General features: G+C 62.0%; 1 protein-coding gene across 1 annotated transcript in view; it reads right to left on the minus strand.

Annotated features, from left to right (window-relative positions):
* Positions 1–19,156, minus strand: part of Jph3 (junctophilin 3) — a 34,346-nt gene extending 15,190 nt beyond the window's left edge. The window contains exons 1-2 of the mRNA XM_090357160.1: positions 18,601–19,156; positions 4,544–5,321 (exon numbers count right to left, since the gene is read on the minus strand). Of these exons, the coding sequence (XP_090213286.1) occupies positions 4,544–5,321; positions 18,601–18,982 (1,160 nt within the window). The 5' untranslated portion in view covers positions 18,983–19,156. The remainder of the gene's footprint in view (positions 1–4,543; positions 5,322–18,600) is intronic.
* Between the last annotated feature and the right edge of the window lie 3,946 nt (positions 19,157–23,102).

Genomic DNA, 23,102 nt, shown 5'->3' on the forward strand with positions numbered 1-23,102 from the left:
CTTGGACCATCGTGATCTCCCTCCATTTTCTAGTAGCTGGGATTATAGGAGTGAGCCACTGTTACCCACATTCTGTATTATTTTTTTCTTTTGCCAGGCTTGGGGCTTGAACTCGGCCTGGGTACTACCCCTGGTTTCCTTTTGCTCAAGGCTAGTGCTCTACCACTTAGAGTCCCAGCTCCACTTCTTATGGCTCATTGGAGATGAGATTCTCTCAAGTTGGCTTCAAATCATGATCCTCAAATCGCAGCCTTCTGCATAGCTATGATTACAGGCTTGAGTCTCCAGAGTCTGGCTGCATTTTTGTTTAAATGATAGTTATCTTATTATGAGATAGTATTGTTCTGTACACAATGGCCACAGAGAACACCAGTTTTCATCACAGTGGCTAACTATGAAACAACGCAAATGTCTTGGTTGTTTGTGCTTTTAGATACTTTCGTCTTGTGTGCCAGTCCTAGGGCTTGCACTCGGGGCCTGGATGCTATCCTGAGTCATTTCGGTTTGCTTTTGCTCATCTAGCTAGTTTTCTCCCACTTGAAGCCACCGTTCCAGGTTTTGTTTGTTTTTTGTGGGTCTGGGTGCTGACCCTGATCTCTTCAGCTCAAGGCGACCACCCTACCCCTTGAGCTTCAGCCCCATTTCCCATTTTCTAGTGGTTATTTGGAGATAAAAGTCTCACATTCTTCAATGCCCGGGCTGGCTTTGAACGGCGATCCTCAGATCTCAGCCTCTGGAGTAGCTGGGATGTCGGGCGTGAGCCACGGCACCCGGCTACAGTTCCAGGTTTTTTTTGGCGGTTCCTTGGAGCTGCACGTCTCACCACGTAGCCCCCACTGGCTCCTGTGTACAGGAGGGACACAGGCATGCCCTCCACCTTAGGCTTCAGGAAGCCAACGGTTTTGAAGCATCTAATTATTTGAAGAGACAGCTGGACACAAGCATCTGGATCAGCGCATTACGTAACAGAAGGGCCAGGAAGCACTGACCAGAGAGGAAGGGAGGCCTGGGGAGGGGGGCTTCCGCTGGGGCCAGGCTGGGAGAGGCCTAGGGAAATCTTGATTGTGTTCCCACAGAAGCCTGCCGGCCGCTCTCCCTGCCCAGCCGCCTGCCCTGGACTCTCCGCAGTGCTCAGGGTGCTTGGGCTCTGAGCAGGGCGGCACTGGGCTGGGCAGGTCCACCATGCAGGGCAGGCCACGGAAGGCACCGTGCAATGCTGTCAGTCCTGTACAACGTGCAACAGACTCTAAAATGGTGATCATTTTATGTCGAGTTTATCACATTTTCCTGTGGTGGTGAGGACTGACCTCAAAGCAAGCAGGTGCACTATGACCCGAGCCATACCCTAGCCCCTTTGCATTTATTTTGTTTTCAGATAGGGTCCCATTCCTTTACCAGAAATAGCCTCTGACTGAGATCCACCAATCTCTGCCTCCCCGGTAGCTGGGATCCTAGGTATGCATCCACGAACATGGCCCATAATTTTTAAAAATTGGGAAAGAAATCCTTTGGTACCCGGAGAAGGCGAGAGCCCACCCTGCAGAGCTTCCAGGCAGCAGGGAGGGGGGTCTGCTGACAGCCTCCCTCGGGACACCACTGTACATCCCGACAGACATTTCCAATCAATCAGGGGCCACAGCCCCAGCCAGATCTGGCCTCCGAATCCTTCTCAACTCAATGCTCTAGGCAGCCACTACCAATCAATCAGAGATGGCAGGAAGCCAAACCCATCCCCCCCCCCCACACCACTGCTCCAGGGGCGGGTCTAAAAGGCGGCAGGTGGCAGACGCCAGGGCGGGGTGTCTGGGCTGACAGTGGGCACTCCAGCTGGGCACAGATCAGTGGTAAGTGAGGTCACAGCAAGTGTGGCACCCCGCGGTAATCACTCAGCCACTTCAAGTAATTGCTCCTCCGGGCAGCAGCCCGTCAGGCGGCCCTGCTGGGAAAATCACTAAGGGATAGGGCTACGAAGGGGAGCAGAGGCTGCCTTGGGCACTCAGCCACCGTGGAGGCCCAGACTCGACCACATCAGGGAACACAGCTGCTCCCCGAGCCCCGGCACACCGGCCACCCTGCTGGCCAGCCTCTCCCAGGGCCCACGTGTGGTACCAGCGGGGTGGCAAATGGAACCTTCTGAACTTGCCATGGCCAGCCCTGGGTGAAATGCCAGAAACCACAGGTAGAGAAAGCAGGAGGCAAGAGACACAAACAAGGAGAGAGGGAGAGGGGCCAGGAAGAGAAAAGAAAGGGCTGGAGATGTGGAGGGAGCAGGGGTGGCAGAGGTGGTACCAGCGGCTGGCTCACTGGCACTGACCCTCTGAGACCAACTCTCAGGCTTTGTATGTGCCAAGCCCAGGCCCAGGCAGGGACCCAGAGAACAGGGACTTCCAGGACAGCCAGCACCACGTCCGTGTCTGGGGAAGACAGCACCCTGACATGCAGTGACCCCAGCACAGGGAGGCCCTGTGCCACTGGCCAGTAGCCTGGGTCCATGAGAGGGAAGTGATGACCCACACCTTGGAACTCAGGCCACTCGTGTCCTGTCCCAGCCGTGACCAGGGCTACAGAGAGGCGCCCAGAAGGCTGGGTGCACTCGGGACACACGTCCGTCTGTCACTTCACTGGACCCAGAAGGCCCTGCCTGGCCAGCGGGGCTGGCATGATAAGGCCTGTCTCCCGGCCACCTCCTCCTCCACCAGGGCCAGGCACTTGGCAGCCGCCACACAGCTGCCCGGTGGCTCTGACCCGAAGCTGGAGGCCCCGAAGCTGCCCGGCCGCTCTTCTGCTGTGCCCCCAGGCCCTGCCCAAGCCCGCTGGGAAGACACAGCCGCACTGCGGCCCCCACACCAACACCGCGACTGCAGGAGGCCAAACCACCGCCCCGGGTCCTGACTGAGCCAAGACTACTCACGAGGGGCAGAGGCTGACACACGTGGACACACACAAGCCCACACCTGTGTGAGGGAGAAGAGACTCCTGTCAGCCAGCTCCTCGCCCCCAGAGGCTCCACCATCCCCTGTACCACTGTGGGCGCACAACACACTGTGGTCTAGTCACACATGACCCTATGGCCCTGTCCACGCCAGCCAGCCCCCATGGCTGACCACACCAGTCCCAACACCACCCGACTGCTGGTGAGAACCGGCCTCTCCCAGTGCCCTGCGGGTCGGTGGGGAGCCTGCCCACGGCCCCCTGCCCCTGTTCTTCACCACACCTGGTGGTAGAGTAGGCAGCTGGCTTCGTGTCACCTCACCCCTGGGATCCACTCTCAAGCCAGGTGGAACTGTCAAGAACCACCCCAGCCCCTGTCATCCACGAGGACAGAAGCAAAAAACAGAACAAAAGCTGGGAAGGAAGCTGAGGGGTGAGGAAGGGCAGACCTCTGTCAACGCCATCCTCCAACTCCCCCCACGGAGCCGGGACCACGCTTATAAAGGCAAAAATCACCACCTATCTCCCGGTGAGTACTTGCATACGCTCCTGCTATTTTCCTGCCTGAACACTTCCAGGAAAGGAGGGAGCAGGCGAGTGAGTGATTCCCGACCTCGCTGTTGAGGCAGGAATTCTGGTCTTCCTTCAGCTTCTTCGCACTCTCACTTCTCTCTAAATGAGGTGTTGTGAGGACAGGAGTCCATTACTGAGGCACAGCTGTCACTTTTGTTTCACTGTCACCAGCCACAGGGCCTCACCTGTAACTGGTGACCAGGTTGGAAGCTGAACGTTGTTGCACTGGGCTTTCCTGGGCCCTTCCTCCCCCAGCCCAGTCCTGCCTGCAACCCCAGCAGCCTCCACACACCCAGGAACACTGTCCCCGGGCCCCCACAGCCCCTGCCCGGGACAGCGGAGGCTACAAGCCCAGTCTCCTGGCTCTGAGCGCCCTCTGAATTCTGCACAAACCCCCATGGCGAGGTCGTGGCGGAGCCAGGCTCACCCACGCAGGGAGCCCTGCTTTCCTTCATCGGGGGCAGGTGGCGTGGTGGCTTGTCTCCCCAGCTCCAGTCTCCCGGCAGTCTCGGCGGCTTCTCAGGAGCCAGGCTGGGCACCTCTCAGCCTCGAGGCTCCGAGATGACTCAAGTCCACCAGGGACCACAGTCTCCTCTGGACACATTCATTCCTTAGGACCGAGAGGCCGTCCAAGGCCGTCTGAGCCTCGAGCTCAGCATTCCACCGCCCTGCGGCAGAGGCCGCCTGCACACCAGCCATCACTATCACGGCCCTGCACTGCCCAGCAGCCCCTTCTCCACCCCTCGACGGCTTCCGTTACCCACATCGGACGTCTCAGAACAGAAGACAAGAGGCACTGCGCGGTCTGAGGAGGGAGCCGCAGTCCCCAGGCCTTCTGAGTGGCATTCAACACCCCACATCGTCCCATGCCACCTCGAAGACCTCCAGGGGACCCCAAGTTTCCATGGGGAACAGCTTAGGAGATACTCCCCCTGAGCCCAGCGTGGTCGGCCAGCGCAGGCCAGCTGTGGGAGGACCGCCCTGCTGCCCCGCTCCCGGCCCCCGGCTACCCCGCCCCCGCCCGCCCAGAGCCTCCTACCTGGACGCGGCGATCTCGGCCTTCTGCTTGGCGATGGTGGCGGCCCGCTCTGCGGCCTCCACGGCCCGGTCCACCTTCTCGCGGGTCTTGCTGGCGCGCAGCGGGATGAGGTTCTTGCGCTTGCCACTCACCAGCACGTTCTGCTTGTACTTGCCCTCCTCTTTGGTGCCGTCGGGGAAGGTCATGCAGCCGTAGCCGTGCCTCCGGTTGCCGGCCCACTCGCCCTCGTACCGCAGCCCGTCGGAGCGCTGGCTCACGCCAAAGCCCGCCCGCTTGTCGTTCTTCCACTCGCCCACGTAGGTCTCGGTGGTGGTGGCGTCGATGTCGTCCTCGATGACGGCCAGCTCGGCCTCCGCCTCGCCCAGGCTGATGGTGGAGTGAATGTCACTGGCGGTGGAGCCCACGGCGCTCATGCCCGCCTCGCTGCGGAAGGAGCTCTGCTTGCTGCGCTGGCTGGCCAGGCTGCTCTTGGACTCCGACTTGCGCAGCTTCAGCCCGCTCAGCAGCGAGCGCCGGAACAGCCCCTTCTTCTTGTTCTTCAGGGTCTCGGAGTCGCTGTGTGCCACCAGCACGAAGCCGCCTCGGGACACGGCCGGGCTGCTGGCCACGGCCGGGGAGGCGTCAGGGTGCAGTGCCGCGCCGTTGCTGTGCTCGCTGCGCAGGGAGTTGATGGACGTCCTCAGGGGCGAGCGGATGACCGCCGCCATGCCGTAGGGGACACTCTGCCGCACCCCATAGCCCTGCCGCATGCCGCCGGCCCACTGGCCCTGGTATGTCCCTGGGGAGGCAAGGGAGAGGGGTGAGCGCCCAGGGCAGCCCCAGAGGGGGAGGTAAGGGAGAAGGGGTGAGCGCCCAGGCCCCAGAGGGGTTCAGGGAGGATGCAGAGTACAGGAGCAGGACAGGATTAGCCCTCCTGACTGTGCCTCTCCTCTAGGTGACCCTGGGCCAGGGGCACTCTGTCTCCTCATCCCACGTGCCAGCACCACGCCCTGCCGCTGGCCTCCCACCTCCTGCAGGCAGCACCTCTCTTTCTGACTTATACATGAGCAGAGGGTGGGAGGAAGCAGGATGGAGGGAATCACAGCCCAGAGAGTGCCCCCCCAAGCCTGAATGTGGAGGAGGAGGCGGCTGGGGGACACGGGGAGAAGCTCCCCAAACCTGAATGTGGAGGAGGAGGCTAGGGGACAGGGGGAGAGCTCCCCAAACCTGAACGTGGAGGAGGAGGCTGGGGGACACGGGGAGAAGCTCCCCAAACCTGAACGTGGAGGAGGAGGCTGGGGGACAGGGGGAGAGCTCCCCAAACCTGAACGTGGAGGAGGAGGCTGGGGGACACGGGGAGAGCTCCCCAAACCTGAACGTGGAGGAGGAGGCTGGAGGACAGCCAGGGTTAGGGATTTGGCTGTTTTGAGGGCAGGGAGCCCCCTCCCTCAAGGGATCCAAGCAAAGTCTGGAAACCCACTGAGCCAGGACTGGAAAACTGAGAAGAGTGCCAGGCCATCAAACCTGCGGACCCAATGGACGCAGGACTCATCAGACCCCCACCCTGTTCATGGGCAGAAATAACCCTTGTCCACCAATGCACGAGGGCGTCCGTGGAACACGACACACAGGGAGACATGAGCCAGCAGGAGAGGGAGGAGGTGTCACAGCGTATGGCCAGGCAGGCTTGCCGACACGCTGCTGATGGAGGAGGCCAGACACGGGGCGAGTCCCCAGAGTGCCACCCAGGGTCCCCAGCAGAAGACAGGAGCGAGGGCCGGCCGACGAGTCAGGAGGAGGAGGAGGAGTAAGACTGCTTCGCAGGGACCAGTGGCCCTCTGGGGTAATGGAACTGTCTGGAAACAGACGGTGGTGAGATGCCACTGCCGGGAGCCATCTCAGACCCGCCAAAACACACGTTTAAAAAGTGGCTGAAGTGCCAGGGGCGAGGGGGGAGCAGCACACACACGTGGTCTCGGCACCGGAGAGCCTGAGGAAGAGGTCAAGACCGTCCTGGAACCCATGACAAAGCCCACGGCTTATGAAACCATCCTCATCCCATCCCATCCTGCCAGGCAAGCCAGCTGAGCCCCTCGCAACACACAACAGCACGGGACCTGCGGTGCCACACAGCAACTCAGGCCAGCACCGGGCACAGCGATCTCAGACATGTCTTCCCTGCGGAGCAGACACAAGCCCCCTGGGAACAGGGCAGAGGGCCTCCCCTCTGGTTCAAGGGACTGCAGCCACGAGGGGACAGAGGTTCAGGAAGCTCACAGAGCACACCGGACTCCAGAGACGTGGCCTCAGCCCCTGCTCAGCAAGTGACTGGGCTGTGTGGTGGGCAGGCCACAAAGCCCAGCACACAGGCAGGCAGCGCCGGGTCTGAGATGGGCGTCTCCAGATGCAGAGCCTGCGCTGGGGAGTCTCGGGAGCCGCGCTGGGAGGGGCCCACAGACAGTCGATCCCACTGGAAGCACCAGGGATCTCCCCTGTCTGGAGGCCATGGGTGAGCGCTGGCTCCCTACACTGGTCACATTGTACCCCAAAGCTGGATTAGGAGTGGCTAGCCTGCCACCTTCACCGTCCAAACATTGGGAGCAACTCTGGGCTCAGGGATGGTGCTGGGCCTGTCCAGGAGGCCAGGAGCCCCAAGGAGGGAGGTGGGGCTGAAACCCAGTGGCCCCCCGTTCACATCCTTCTGCCAGTCAGCCTGCACTTGGCCTTCTCACCTGACCTGGAGCCAGAGGACCAGTGCATGCTACTCAGAGGCCCCTCTGGCTGCAGAGACCACTGACCAGAAGGAAGATGGCACTGAGTGCCCACTCAGGCCACAGTCAGGGGCTTCAGCCAAGAGCTGATCTCTCCCTCGATTCTCAGAACACATGGCAGAGTCCCCACATGCCCAGAGACAGAGAGCGCAGAGCACAGTCACCACGGAGGGACCCCCCCCAGAGCGGGAGGCTGACCTGTAACATGTCTGGAGAGGAACAGCGCTTGCCTGTGCTGTGTGTGTGTGCATGGGGGGGGGGGGGGGCGGCAGGTTCTGGAACTGAATCCAGGCCTTGCATACGTATTAGCCGGAAGTAGTGCTGTGGTTCAAGTGGAAGAGTGGTAGAGTGCCAGTCCTGAACACAAGCACGTAGGGACAGTGCCTAGGCCCTGAGGTCAAGCCCCAGGACAGGTGCACACAGGCGTGTGCCACATTCATGCGGCATGCTTAGCAAAAGTGATTTCCAGGCTACACTCTATAGCAACTTAACAATCCAGTGACTGGGCCACAGAAACTTCCTTTCGTGTGTCCTTTCTCGGAATGCTACCATTGGTTGTGTTCTGCCAAAACGCAGGAGAAAGTCAAGGAAGAGCCAAACGTAGAGAGACCGCCCAACTCAAGGAGGGGGGTGGGCAGGCAGATAGGGGGCTGGGATGAGGGCACTTGGTCAGTATACTGGAATCCATATTCTCTGCAGATAGAGAATTGCGGGGGGTGAGGGAGATGCATCAAGAGCAGCTTTATTGAGCTCTTGAGGGTGGGGAAAATGAACCAGGATTTAAAGAAATCTACGCAGTTTTAAAAAACGAAGCCATTATGAACTGGACTGGTGCGGGGAGGGCCCGGAGTCAGAGGCCATTGCTTGGCTCAGCAGTATGCAATACTTGCGCAGTCACAATAGTGAAAAGCGCTGGCTGTGGAGCTGACGTCTTAAGTTGTGACCTAACAATATTGGGGCATCTAGGAAGAAACCGAAAATCTCCACTTACTGCAGCAGAAGTGGACAGACAACTGCCTGGATGGGAAAGCAGTGGACGTGCACGTCGGGGAAGGTGGCAATGATATCAGCCAGGCAGGTGATGTCAAGTCCAGCCCACAGGACTCTACGAAGCTCTGTGCTCACCTTCCATGCTCTCCCCGCCTCCTGTAATGACCACTACCCAGTCAGTCACGACACATGGTCAAGGAGTCCACAGTGCACAGGGCTTTGTCCTAGTCTGTGGGTTTGGCAAAGGTAGACGCTGTAGTTGACTGTGTATAAAACTCCATGTCTTCTGCTTCCCAGAAGCCACACCCCAGATCTACAGGTATTCCAGGGCAAATCTAAGATGGGGGGCCCATCAGACGTCCTGTATGGGGGTGTCTCTATCTGGTTCCCTCCGACTCTGAGGTGGCAGCGCATTGCCCACTGGCCCAGGCAGCAGCCCCAGGGGAAGCCCTCACAGGGGGGCACTCATTTGTTGGCTGCAAACAGAGTCTTTGTAACAGTCCTGTCACCTGCGCAGAGCTCCGCTGTGGAGCCGGGACTCTACAGCAGGAGTCTCAGGTCCCAGAGCTGGCTCTGCACCCGCATGTCACTCCGCCCCAGGCTGCAGAGGGCGCTCGGGGAAGAGAAGCTCTGGCTGTGCCTTGAGGAGCCCAGGCCCCCCAGCTGGAGCCTCCCAGACACCACCAGGCACCTACCCTCCCCTGGACATGACCCATCCTGTGAATCCAGCTGACATGATTTCCAGAAACCTCCTGTCACCTGTGAGTCCTCAAGGGCACAGAGACTCACTGGAAATGCCCAAGGCCCAGAAAGCAGCGACAGGAAGCTGGGTGGGGGCATACACAGCTCTGAGGCCAACCTGTCCCCTCCCAAAGAGGGGTCCCCGAGCCTGGGAGCTCAGGGCCAACTGTTTCCTTGTGGCTGTGACCACCAAGGAGGGAGACAAAAGCAGGTCACTGTGCCATCCAGCATCCTCACCCTCCCAGCCCGGAGGCACGGGGGGCAGGGGGGGCGGGTGCATGGCCCCAGCAAGCCTAGCTTACTTCTGGAGTCTCCCTCCAGAGGCAGGGCTACGTTCACCCCACTGCAGAACAGCCGCTTTCTGCCTGGCTGCCTAGACCCCAGGAGCCCACGTCCCTCCAAGTCCTTGCTGACGTGCTCTTCAGGACAGGGGCTATGGCAGATCTGGGTGTGCCAACGGGGATTCCAGTGCAGGGGGTGGGGGGACAGGCAATGCTCCCTGGCTGTCGCCAGGGTGTGACAGTACAACAGGGCTTTGAGAGGCCACAGGCCAAGCCAGCCAGCTTCTGACTCTCAGAGGCCCAGAACCTGCCCAGCTGCCCAACGGCTGCCCCGAGCTCCCTTCCTGGCCTCTGTTAAGCAGAGTCCAGAGTTCAAGCCCCACCTGCTCTGGCTGCGGTCTCCTCACTTCTCAGCACTTTCCTTGTCCTGGGAAGCCCTTCCTGGACTCCAAGCAACAGAAGAGCCTGGGTACCCCAGACTCAGCATAGCTGCAAAGGCCTGGAAAGTCTTCCAGTCCCACTTCTGAGCTGACCCTGGATCCCTCGAGCTCTGCTGTGCCCCTGGCCTCAGCCTCTGGCTCAAGGTTAAGTGGCTGCAAGGACCTCCAGGAGAGACACAAATCCCCAGCACTACAAGGCCAGGGGCAGGGGCGGGGTGGGGGAGGGGATGCTCAAGACTGCTGAGAACACAGCATGGAGGAAGACCAGTAAGGAGGACTCATTCCACGGCTCCCTCCCTCCACCTCCCTCCCCTCGCCCTCTCCTCCTAGCCCTGGACTACTCTCTCAGAAGCCCAGTGAGCACTCCAGGGCCCAGAGCCTGGCCGGAGCCGCCCAGCAGGGGGTGTGAGTCCTCCGCTGGCCAGGTGGGAGCTGCAGGTGACCAGTGGCTCTCTTAACAAGCAGGTGGGTTCTGTGCAGCCCCGAAGGGGAAGCAGAAGGGAGTCTCCTCCATACGCCCCAGGGCTCTTGCCCTGTACCCTGGGCACATAAATGCTCCTTGTATATTCTCTCCTAGGTGTCAGCCCACACCACTGCCCCTGATGGCTTGCTTTCTCCGCTCCCTGGACACCGGCAGTTCTCCTGTCTACCCCCCACCCCTGCTCCCCTGGGCCAGGCCTGCACCTGCCTCTCTGCTCAGCTCCTCACCCAGTACATAGCTGTAGCTCACGTCAAAGTGGAGCCCACCCCGCTCCCCCCTACACCCCCCGAACACTGGACACAGCACCCAGAGAACAAGCAAGTGGAGCTGGACAGCTCGCTGACCTTACCTTCCTCCAGGCTGAGCACAGTGGCACCAGCCTGTGAATACCCACTGTGTGCCTGCGTCACTCCAGGTGCTCTGGGGATAGGAACAGGGCTGACCTCAGGCAGTCACCCCAGCCACCATTCCCAAGTGAGACCCCATCTACAGAAAGCCGTAGTACCCAACATTAAGAGCAGAAGCCAGCAGTCCCACAGGCCAAGATCAGCACAGAAGAAGGGCCCGGAAGCGGACACAGTAGCCCTAAGCTCATAGAAAGATGCCCCTCAGCCCTCGGGAAATGCATCTCCAAGCCCTTCTGCCCCAGCAGCCCAAGCCAGGCGCCCTTCACACCCACCAGGATGGCTGCAATCAGAAAGACAGATAATAACCGGCGGTGGTGAGGGTGTGGAATAATTAGAGTCCTCGCACTGCTGGCTGGGACGGGAAATGGCACAGCCCCTGAAAACCGGCTGCCAATTCCTCAGAAGGTGGAAGAGCCACCACAGTGCCCGCCACTCCTCTGGCGTGTCCCCAAGAGAACCACAAGCACCCACAGAAAACCCTGTCCACACGGTCCACGGCAATGCTGCTCCCAGAGCCAGAAATAGAGCCAACCCACGTGGCCACCAGGAAGGGATGGATGAACAAAACGCAGCCCCTCAAGCCCCGGAACATGCAGCCGCCAGAGGAACAGAGGGTGGCACACGGGCAGTTTGGGAGTCCAGACCCTGAGCCCTGGGCCCCGATGCGCTGGCTGTGGACCTCACCCCACCGTTCCCCCACCCGAGCAGCTGGGAAGCAAGAGAGGAGGGGGGAGGGGCTCCACTAAGCCTTTGTGGGTACCCCTTCCCTAATGTCCTGAAGACCTGCCTCCCACCGGGCACCCCACCCTCAGGGGAGCTACCCTCGGGACCTCTCCCTCACACATGGGCTCTGAGGGTCACCGAGCCCCAGTCCACAGCACGCAGCAGGGCTCACCTCAAAGCAGTTTTGAGGAACAAAATATATAGCATTTACCACAAAATGCCCAGAGCATCTGGAACAGGGCAGATGTTCAACAACCCGTGTGCCCTGCTGTCAGAGGGCTCTCCCTGGCTCTGCAGTCCTGGCGATATGGCGTCAGACGTGTCCACCCTCCAAAAACACATGCACCCAAATCCTGACCCCAGGACCTGTGAAGATAGCCTTACTTGGAAAAGAGAGTCCCTGTAGCTACAGCCCAGTTAGGGATAAGCTTGCACTCAGTGACAGAGACCCCCATCCGAGCCAGGTGACAGCCACAGGCAGTGCCACCAGAGCCGCCAGGCGGGCATGGTGTTGGACAATTGCAGTAAGGCCTTCAGGAGAAAAGGAGCTCTCCCCAGGGCACCACCCGTGTGCCACGTTCAGAAAGGTCCCTCAGGGCATCCATCCACCTCCATCACACAGGAGGGCCAGTTTTCCTCACAGCACCCCAGACAGACTCTGTGAACGCTGGGGTAGAAGCCAGTGTGACTAGTGTCACTGCTGGCACTGAAATGCCAGTGTACCAGGGGACACACAGGTCCCTGCAGGTCCACCAAGGGGCCTGGGACTCCACACTGGGGCTGCACACAGTGGGGATTCAGAGGCGCTAGCTGAGCCACAAGTCTCAAGGCAGGGTCTGTGGCCCCCAGCAGCAGCATCTGAACTCCCTTAAACCTTGGGGACATCCCAAGCCCAGAACCTCAAGAGGAGGCTCTGCTACCGCTGCAAGAAGCTCTGAAGCACGCCCAGGCCCAGGAGCACTGGCCTGGAGCTGCAGCAGCAGCCCAACCCACATGCACAGAGGAAAGAGCAGGCACCACGAAGCCAGCCCTGGGTCCCCGCAGACATCTGTGCCATTCCTGGGGAGGACGGAGATGGCACGTGCTGAGGGGAAAGCATTGTGGCTCCACCTAAAACCCAGGTGGGAAGGAGGGAAGAGGCTCCAACAAAGCCAACTGCTCCTGCTAGCACCTTCCCCCTCCAGACACAGCCCTGCAGCCCAGCACCCCGCCCTGGGCCTCCACTAGCCCTGGGGACTACTTTGTGCAGACCCCCACTTGGAGAGGACAAACCCTTAACTGTGCCATGTTTGTTTCACAGCTCTGCCCAACTTGTGTATTCTTTTAGAAACAATATCTTTAGTGGCCGGGAGTTTGGCCTAGTGGTTAAAGTGCTTGTCTAGCATGCACGATGACCCGGGTTCGATTCCTCGGCACCACATACATAGAAAAAAGCCAGAAGTGGTGCTGAGGCTCAAGTGGTAGAGTTCTAGCCTTGAGAAAGTCCAAGGACAGTGCTCAGGCCCTGAGCTCAAGCCCAGGACTGGCAAAAAAAAAAAAAGAAAAGAAAAAGAAACAATATCTTTATTAAATAAACTAACAAGCAGACAGGGTCTGGCCGCATAGCTTGGGCTGGCCTCGACGTGAAAGCTCTCCTTCAGCCTCCAGAGTGCCGAGATCACAGGAGTGGACACCCAGCTCACCCTATCATCTCTTTTTGCTCATTTCTTCCTGTACCACACACAGCCAACGCTCAGTAAATGTTCTCTGCTGACAGTGGGCCCAAGTGGCCCCAATTCCATGCCATGGGACAAACATTGTGTGAACTTTTCAGAGGACTCTGTGTCCAGCCAGGAAGGACAGCAGCCTAGAGCGTTGAGGACCAAAGGCCACTGCCAGTCCTCCGGTCTTCCAGTGCTCTTCCAGGAGCCCCCCCCCCCCCGCTCCCGCCTGGTCACTTCACACAAGGCTGCTGGCATCGCCTGCTCCTCATTTTGTCCAACGCCACCCAAACTGCTCGTGTATACCGCTGGCTGGGGACTCTGTCACAAGCAGCCACAAAGCCAGTCACAAAAGAATCTGGGATCACTGGCCTGGTGGCAGAGCATTTTAGGGAGACTGTCCCCGCTGCTCATGTCCCAGTCTGTTCACAGACGACGACGGACAGAGCCTCGTCCACCATGGCTGTCTACCTGCCCAGCTCTTCACTGCACAAGCGTTTGCTAAGTGACAAGTGTATGTGGCTACTACCTCAGCCACTAGTCAGCGGGCAGTGGCCACACAGGGCCTCGTCCCTTCCTGTGCGCCTCCTCTACAAAGACGGACGTCCAGCTCTGCACTGTCCAACAAGGTGTGCCATCACAGGCGGCTGCCGAGCTCAGGAGTGCAGCCTGTGCAAGGGGAGGCTGACTTCGCACGCTTTATTCCACTGACCTGATTTCAAAGAGTCACACACAGGGCTGACGGCCGTGGGGCAGCGCGGGACGGGCCACGCACTCAGCTAGTGGAGGCTGCGTTAAAGAGAAGGCCGCCGAGCACGCACGCCAGGCGTCACAGCTATTTGGGAAGCATAAGGAAGAGGCTGCGGTCCAGTCTGACCAGAGCAAAAATGTGAGATTCCATCTGAAAATTGAAGCCAAAGGGGCCTGGGGTGTGTGGGGCCTCTGTCTGGCAAGCCGAGGGCAGGGCGGCTCCAATCCCCTCCCGGGGAACACTACACTGGCACCAGGGGAGGCTGGACCAAAGCTCATGCTCCACCCGCCTCCCAGGCAGGGCCCGTGCAGGGCGGCCAGGAGGTGGCGCCACACCAGGCCCACACTGGGCTTCCAGAAAAGGCGGAGAGCCAGGGAAACGGGCCAGCACCCAGAGGGGTGGTATTTCTTGGTGCTGGACCTGTGACAGAGGAGGGCCAGGCTCACGCTGGGGCCGAGTGTGCAGGAGAGTTCCAGGCGGTCACTGGAGCGCCCACCTGGTGTGGCTTGGGGAAGCCGGGGCCCTGGGCTGCTAGGGTGGATGCGCTCTCCAAGGTCCTGAAGCGAGGGGGCCTCTCAGAACCAAGGCCAGGTCCACAGCACGGCCTGAGTCCACCTTCCTCCGGCACACTCCAGGTGACGGAAGCTGGGCAGGGGGCTCCAGGCAGTGGGCACAGACATGCTGCACACAGAATTACCAGCTCAGGGTTGCAGAGCACGACACTGAGGAAGGGAAGAAGCCTTGAAGGAAGCAGGTTCCTGTCCCAGGGCCTGCCTTCCTCGTGCAGCCTTGGTCACCTATGCTAATGACTGGTGACACTCAGGGCGCAGGGGGAGCGGCCCACACTCACTGACCAACGTCACTAAGAGGTAGTCCATGCCAGCACAGTGCCCGCCACGGGCCATCACCAGGCAGTGACCCCTTCCCACATGTGGGCGCCGTCCTTGCTCCCAGCTCTCACCAGGCCCCCAAGCAGCTGGAGGGGGCGTGCTTGTGGGAGGGGCGCCTTTCACCAACTCTCGTTCCTAGGCCTGACGGCAAAGAACTAGGCATCTGCTGTCCCTTCTCCTCCCACCACAGAAGCCTCTCAAGCCCCACGCCCCTCGAGGGGCTCGGGAAGAGCCTCTGAAAAGCTAAGTGCTTCTTTTCTTTCTGGTCCTGAGTGAGTTTCCCCTGGGGTAAAATCTGGGTGGATGACGTGCTTCCTCCCAAGTCTTTAAAAAGAGAACTTTCCACACAGTCACAGCCAAGCACCAAAACCCTGCCCGGGGGTAGGCAACTGAGGGTGCAGGAGGGACATCAGAGATAGAAGTGTGCTGAGCAGTGCAGCCGGGGCCCTCGGCCGGGGTCTGAAGGGCAGGTGTACTGTAGGTGTGTGTGTTGTGTGTGCACGCATGTGCACAGGCACCCGGGGGATCTGAATCCTGGCTGTGGGTGTGTGTGATCTGCGAGGGCTGGTGAACAGGACCTGCGTCTGAGGGGGAGAGGATGGGGTGCGGATGAGTCACCGCTCCCGGGGTGTGGGAGGGCTTATCTGAGGGGTAACTTTTGGTCCCTGGCACACAGGGAGGACATCCACCTGTGCCACGAACCTCACAGGCCCAGCAGGTGTGGGCGGGACCACAGGTGGGGGCTGGCTGAGGAGGGGTCTGCACGTGCCTGCTGGGTATCAGCCTGGACCCCCGGGGGCTGCCGCACCCAGGAGAAGAGTGGGAGAGGGAGGAGAGGGAGGAGCGGAAGGCATCTGTGTGCAGGAAACGTACAGGGGTGAGCACCCTAGATCGGGAGCTGTCCGTGAATCCCACTCCACCCCACTCCACCCAAAGCTCATCTGCCTGGCAGCCTCTGCTCCCCAACATGGAGACAGAGAATGAGAAGGGGGACCACGGCACTGTAAGAACCAAGTGGAGAATTCTCACAGACACGCCTCCCCCCCTACACACACAGCAAGCAGCTCAGGGTGCTGCAATTCTTAAGAAGCCTGGCCGCTGGGGAAACAAGAGTCCTCACCCGGGAACGATGACACTAAAACAGCCACAGCCCCCAGGCACCGCAGCTCACGCCTGTCATCCTAGCTGCTCAGGAGGCTGGGATCTGAGGATCCTGGCTCAAAGCCAGCCTAGGCAGGAAAGTCCACGAGACTCATCTCCAGTTAACCACCACAAAGCTGGACACAGAGTTATGGCTCGAGTGGTGGATCACCAACCTTGAGCACAAAAGCTATGGGCCCAGTGGCCAGGCCCTAAGTTCAAGTTCTAGGACCCATAACCCCCCAAAAAATAGGTGGAGAACAAATACTGTATTCCACTTTTGTTAATCTCTCACATCACAACAGCAGCAGCAGCAGCCCCTTGGGAAGATGAAGAAAAGAAGCTCAGAGAGGTCAAGTAACTTGCCCAAGGTCACAATGCAAAGTGCCGCAAGGGCCAGAATTCCAAGCCAGCCAGAACAGCTGCAGCCCCTTGGCCCAGGCCTGGCCAGGTGGACCCCAGATCAGGCTCGGCCACTGTCTGTGCCGGGGAAGGTACACCGGAGGACTTGGCAGAAGTATCCCCAGTGGAAATGGATTCCATACCCATTCCAGCTAAATGCAGAATACATTTGCCGCTCGTGTATTATTTATGACAGCCGTTGCTCCCCCAGTCAGCGAGGGGAGCAGCGCTAAGGCTCGGGAGCTCTGCAGAGACCAATCCCAAGTTCTCTGGACAAAGTCGGGCTGGCACTGGGACTGTGCACTCAGGAGGGCACAGCCCCCACCCCGCTGCCCGCCACAGGTGGGCAGTGCGTTGGACTCCCTCCTGCTCTGGAGAATGGCTACACCTCTTCCGGTCTGTGGCTGGGCGTCCCAGGGGCCCAAGCTCCAGTGAGAAGCTCGGGTTGTGTTCAGAGGCGTGGGCCCGGACGCTGGTCCAGACCACTCCAGTGCAGAAAGGCCAACTCAGGTGTCCCTCACATGGTGCCAAGTGGGCAGCCAGCCCGGTGAGAACCTGGGCAAACCAGGCTCCCTTCCCGCAGGTGTGGTAGGAGCCAGTGGGTGGGGCACCAGACCAATGGAAGGCTCTGCTGGCAGGCCCACAGGAACCCCTGGCCTCTCAGCCTCATGGAGATAGCGGACAGAATGGGCCAGGTACGCAGGGGAAGCTGAAGGGGCCGCCTGTCGGGGTAAGGGTGGGGAGCACAGGGCAGGCGTCCGGAGAAGTGTCCTCCCATCCACACTCCGGCGCCTGGCCGCCTGGCCAGCACAGCCCCAATCCCCAAAGGCATCACCAGCCCTTTCTCCCAAGTGGAGGCTCCATCGCTCTGCCCGCACGCATGGCGTGCCCAGGGCCTAGAGCACCGGGCCACAGTAAGCACTCGGACGTTTGTGAGTGGAAGAGCGGATTCTGGGCAGGGCGCAGGATGGTGGAAGGTGGGCAAGACTGGTATTGGACCCCACCTCACCACACACCCCAGGGAACCAGGCCCTGCCAGGGTCCCTCTGGAGAACACGTCTGCAGTCTAGCCAGAGTTCTGGGGTGCGAGTTGCTCTTCCGGGGCCCAGCTGGGAGCACCACCCACAGCTGCTGCCCGGGCCTCTCCAGGCCTGTGTGCAAGCACGTGTGTGCGCACACAGGCCCACGCCTGGAGCCTGGGGAGGGCTGCCTGCCCCTGTGGCCCCTGGCACCCCAGGGTGAGCAGAGTGCTCCACGAAAACAACCCCACAGAAAAGGCCGCCTGGGACCGGGGCTGGGCCCGGCAGACAGGCAGGAGCATTATATAATTAACTGCCCAGACTCCGCCTCCTCTTTGGGTAATAACGAACCCTGCCTCTCAGTTGCATAAGCCAAAATAATAATTACTCCCCAGCCCTCCTCGCTCCTGCAGGAGGCCAGGGGACCACTTCTCAGTGCATGGGCATGGAGACACCCGGACACTCGTGGCCCCTCCTCCCAGAGGAGCACAAGCCACTGCGGCTCTAACTCCCTCCCCAGCATCTATGCTTGAACAGGGGAGGCAGGGAGCCACCTCCAGAGACAGCTGGGGAGGGGGGGGAGGCATCCGGACCACAGTCTGTGTGGAGCCTGGCTTCCAGGAGGGTCTAGGCCAGGGGTAGCCGTCCCGCAGGCAGGCCAGGACATCTGTACAGAAACCATGTTCTAGACAGCTGGCTGGCTTCTTCCACCGGGCTGGGTCCCCAGTGTGGTGGCATCTTAGGTGGATGGCACCCCAGCAATTCCCTAAACTAACGGTGAAAATGATTCAGCCACTGAGAGGCGAGATTCCTGGGCTCTCTGGAAACAGATGGGCCTCCCTCCCCTCTCCCCCCTCCAGCAGCCTGCTTCCACAGCCAGCCGGCTCCAACCACCTAGAAGTTTATTGCCTGGCTGCTTGGGTTTGGCTGGCATCCCCGCCTCTAGCTGCTTCCTCTCCTTTGGCTTGGGTTGGTTCGGGACCGAGGGAGTCTGGAGCCTGACTCTCAGCCACCGCGGAGGGCGGAGGCGGGGGAGATCGAGGGAGGGGCCCCGGCCAGCCCCCGCTCCAGCCCGGGCAGGTCCCAGCCGCAGGCCGCGCCCGGCCTTCCCCGCAGGTCTCGGGCCTGCTCGGACGCGCGGACGCCCGGCCGGGAAGCCTCCCTCCCTCCCTCCAGTGGGCAGGGGAGGGGGCAGCCCCCCCCGCCCCGCATGGGGCAACCTGTGGCCAGGGGGGGGCCCTCGGGGAGATGCCCCGCAGGCGGGCGAGGCTCGACTTCCCCCGAGATAAACAGAGGCCGGGAGGGGGAGGAGCGCGGGGAGGGGCCGGGCCGCGGCGCCTACCTCCATCCGAGTAGGTCTCCGTGCCGTAGCCGTCCTGCAGGCCGTTGCTCCAGGTGCCCTCGTACTTGGCCCCGTTGCCCGCGCACTCCCGCACCCCGTAGCGCCCCTTAAACCCGTGCGTCCACTCGCCCTTGTACGCCCACTTCCCCTTGCTCTCCAGGCCGACGCCGTGGCGCTTGCCCTGCGCCCAGGTGCCCTGGTACGTGTTGCCGCTGGGCCAGGTGTAGACGCCCAGCACCTCGAAGCCGTGGCTCCACGAGCCGGTGTACTCGCCCTGGCCCTTGGGGCCGGTGCAGACGCCATGGCCGTGCGCCTTGCCGTCCTCCCAGCCTCCGCAGTAGGAGCCTCCATCGTCAAAATTAAACCTTCCCCCACTGGACATGCATGAACCGCGGTCCGCGCGTCCCGCAGGCGGCCAAGGAGGAGGCGGCGGCGGCGGCGGGCGCCGGCCCCAGCCCCGCGGCCGGGCTTTGTGTGCGCTCCGCGTCCGCGGGAGGAATGGAGGCGCGGAGGCGCCGGCGCGGCCTCGGGCTCCGGGGGCGGCGGCGGCGGCGGCGCGGGGCCGAGCTGCGCCGCGGAGCCTGACCAGCGTCTCGCGCTCCCGCTGGAGCCGGGACCGGGGAGGAGGCGGGAGGGGCGCGGGCGGGCGGGCGGGCGGGGGAGGGGGCGGCGCGGCGCGGCGGGCGCCCGCGGCTCCACCTCGGCGGCGAGGGGCCCCGCCGCGCGCCCCGGGGAGGAGGGCGGAGGGCGGGCGGAGGGCGGGCGCGGGCCGGCGCGGGGCGGCGGCGCTCAGGCCCGGCCCGCGGCCCCCCACCTGCGGCTGCCGCGCTGCGGGCGCCCGAGGGCGGCGGCGGCGGCGGCGGGGCCCGCGGGCGGCGGCGGCACGGGCGGCGGCGCGGGCGGCTGCACCATAGTGGGGCCGGGCGCGGGGCGGCGGCGGCGCGGGCTGCGGCGGGCTCGGGCGGCGGCGGGGCGGCGGGGCGGCGGCACTGCGGCGGCGGGCTCGGGCGGCGGCGGCGGCGGCGAGGACGCGAGCTCGGGGCCCCGGCTCGCGCGCGCCCGCCCGCCCCGCCGTCCGCGCGCGCCCCCGCGCGCCCCTCCCGGACCCCCGCCCGCGCCCGCGCGCGCCCCCGCCGCGGCCGACCCCGCGCCGCCGCCCGGCGCCCCAGCCCCCTCTCGGCACCTGGATTTAAAGGGACAGCACCTGCGGACGCCCAGGGCGCTCGCGGCCCCCAGGGAGCCGGGCCCCGCCGCCCGCCGCCCGGGGGCTCCGCGCCGACCACAGGTGGCTCTCCCTCGGGACCAGCTCCCCTTCCTCCGCGGCCCGCGCCGCTCGGGTCCAGAGGAGGGGCGCTCAGCCCACGCGGACCGAGCATCCTGGCCGCCCCGCACGGGGAGAGGAGCTCAGCCCGCGCCCGACTTGAGGGAAAGTCGGCCAGACGTGCGCCACAGCCCTGGCCAACAGGTAGCGGGCCGCGGCCCCGCGCCCGCCGCCCTCCCGCCGCGCCGGCATCCCCGCTCGCCCGGGCCGCAGGCCGGAGAGCAGGGCTGTGGAAGGCGCCCGGCAGCCGGGCTCCAGCCTCTGCGCCAAGCCCCTCCATGGAGAGCGCCGCTGGCCCGCAGGCTGCTCCAGGGCATGGGGGCTCGCTTCGGTTTGGTGAGATGACCGTTCCAGCCCCATTCCCCGCTCTCCTCGGGCCTCTGGGGCCCACGGAGGACACATGCTGGACACCCGCGAGTCCACGCGTGTTAGCAGCAGCGCGCCCTGGCCGCCAGGCACCTGCCTGTGGGTCTCTCTTTTCTCCTCTGGTTCCAGTTTACTTTGTCCAGCTGATCGAGGAGGAACTAAGGTCTGCTGGCGCAAATCAAAACCACACTTGGTGCAAGTGAAGGCAAAATGGCCACCTACTTTCCTCAACAGATGTAGGTTCCAATCCTGCTCCACAGCCCCCTAGCTTGTGGCTTGGGGCAGTCATTGAATGTCTCCACCAGAAGTCAAGGGTCGGGCTGCCCAGGGCGGCCGTGGCACGCGGGGACACCAGCCCTCTGCTGGCACCAACCCGCCCTCGCTCCAGTGCTCTACGTCTTCTCTCTTCCATTTTATTTTCTTCTTGCTGAGTTGGCAACCCTAAGCAGTGGATTGCAGCTGAGCTCCAATTGAAAATGGTGACTGGTTCGACCCCCTGCCACACCTCAGTCCCCCCTCCCCCCTCTCCCTCACCGGCCCCTCTCCACAGGGCTCCAGCAGTGGCCTCAATGGAGGCATCTGTGAAATGGAGGCCCTGGTAGAGCTGGAAGGATGGGTTTCACCTCGGAAGGCTCTCCAGGGCTGTGCACACAGCACCACCCAGAAACTCAGAAACAAAAAACTGAGCAGGGGGCCCAGGTCATCTGGTGACCTCAGATGTTAACCATCCCCGCACCTCCTGCGATGAGGGTGATGGTGGTGGTGGTGACAGGTGGTGATGAGAATGATGAGGACTTGTTGCTGTGTGGTGATGGTAAGGAAAACAGAAGTTAATGGGACTCCATTTCAACCAGTGGCTGGGCAGAGTGGTGTGCGCCTGTCATCCCAGCTGTGTGCAGAGCCCACACCTGTCATCTCCAGTGACCGGGGAAGTGCCAGAGAGAGCACGGCAGGCCAAGCCGACCTGCCAAAACGCCAGACCTTACCCTGGAAACGGCCCGCTCGGAAAGGGACTCGGTGACTGAACGCCTCCCTCCTAAGTGCCTGGCCTCGAGTCCGGGCTCTCCTACATCCACTCCACTCAGCTCATGGTGCTGAAGGTTCCAGAGCAGAGTGGGGCGGGGCGATCACTCTCAGCTCTGCCTGGTCACAGCTGCACATGTGCAGGGAGGGGCTCCAAAGACGAGCCTGGAAGAGAGCTGGCTTCCCACCATCCCGTCTGGACCCCTCGCTCCCACTGCAGCACAGCTCCAGTGACCGCAGACTCCCACGAGCCCCGCGTCCTGGGACCAGGCAAGCCTCCTCTCCACCCATGCAAGCTGCGCGAACCTCTGTCCCCTCTCGCCCCCAACCTGGGTCGCTCTGGCTGGCTTTTCATTCCTGACTCCCCCACCCAGGAGTTGGGGTATGGCTCTGCCAGAGGCCTCTCCTTCCCCCAGCCCCCCAGCCCCAGCTCCGTATCTTGGGCAGGGAAAATGCAGTCATTACATGTTCACTCCGTGCTAAGTGGACGAGCAGACAAATGAACCAGCCCTGTGCCTTCCTGGAGCACTTGTAGAATGGAAGCTTCATAAAGGGCGAGGCCCCAGGGCCTTGGCACGTACCTGTGGCTACTTGTGGCCCCCGTTTTGACCTTGCTTAACCCCAGCTGGTACTGCCAACGCGGCATTGGGGACCGGCCCACGGCTGTGTGGAGTGAGCACATCCTCCTGCTCAGCAGATGGCGTCAAGCACACGAAGACACAGAAGAGGAAGAACGCATCTCCTCCACATGGATTTATTTATCCCCTCCCTGTCTGCTGCCAGGCTCATCAGTGCGATGACCTCGTGGGAGTCGGCAGCCAGGGATTCCATTTGCCACCTGCCTGCTGGGCGTCAACCCCCCAGCCCCCAGCCCAGGGACAACCGCTGCGAGGGCGGGCGGCGGGACAAGGCTATGGCCCATCACAGCTGTGAGAGGCGTGAGTCAGCTCCAGGGCTTTGGGAAAGGGTGGCGGGAATGTGGAGCTGAGGTGCAGAGTCCACGTGAAGAGCCTTGAGGTTGGCCGGGCACAGGCAGAAGTCACGATGGCAGCCTAGTTAGTGCCTAGGACACGTGGCCGGGTGGCCTCACACCTGCCCCAGGCGGTGGAGTCACCAGCACCCCCGGTATTGGACTGAAGCCCAGCCCCTTCCCCTGGATCTCGAGACTCTTCCAACCCAGAGTCCGCCTGTCCCCCACTCCACACCTACAGATCCCGCAGTTCTAGACCATGCGCACGCTGCTTTCTGGTTTGCTCTCGCAGGCCCGGGCAGCTGCTTCCTTCAGGAAGCCTGCCGCCCTCCTACCCCATCCAACGCCCTCCATGGTCCCTGTCCTCCTGCCCGGAGCTCTCGTAGCCGCCCAGCCATAGGGCAGGGTAGTGTGTTCCCTGTGCCTCAGCCTGGAGCTGCATCGGCGTTCACAGCCCGTGCCCAAGCATGAGACTGCTCTGCCATGTTTGCATTCTGGTCCGGTTCCATGTTGTGTGCACTGGAACAAATCTCTCTGGTGGCTGAGTGGAGGTGGTAAAGTTTTGTCTTGGGTCACAAAGCCGCTGAGAAGTTGCCAGGGACGTCCAGACCGCCCCCCACCTTCCTGGCACTGTGGCCAGGTGACCCCCCCCAGCGCCACCCCCGAGTGTGGCCAGAGGAGCGTGCCATCTGTACCCCTTACCCAAGCCACTCCAACTTCTCTCCTCTGCCCATACGCTGGATGGGTTCCCACAGCCAGGTCTCCGAGCTGACCCTCCGCAGAGGAAATACATGTAATCGGTGCTTCTGTCCGAGCCCTCTG

This window comes from Megascapheus bottae, chromosome 24, assembly GCF_031878675.1.
Source record: "Megascapheus bottae isolate mThoBot1 chromosome 24, mThoBot2.hap1, whole genome shotgun sequence".
NCBI classification, from domain to species: domain Eukaryota; kingdom Metazoa; phylum Chordata; class Mammalia; order Rodentia; family Geomyidae; genus Megascapheus; species Megascapheus bottae.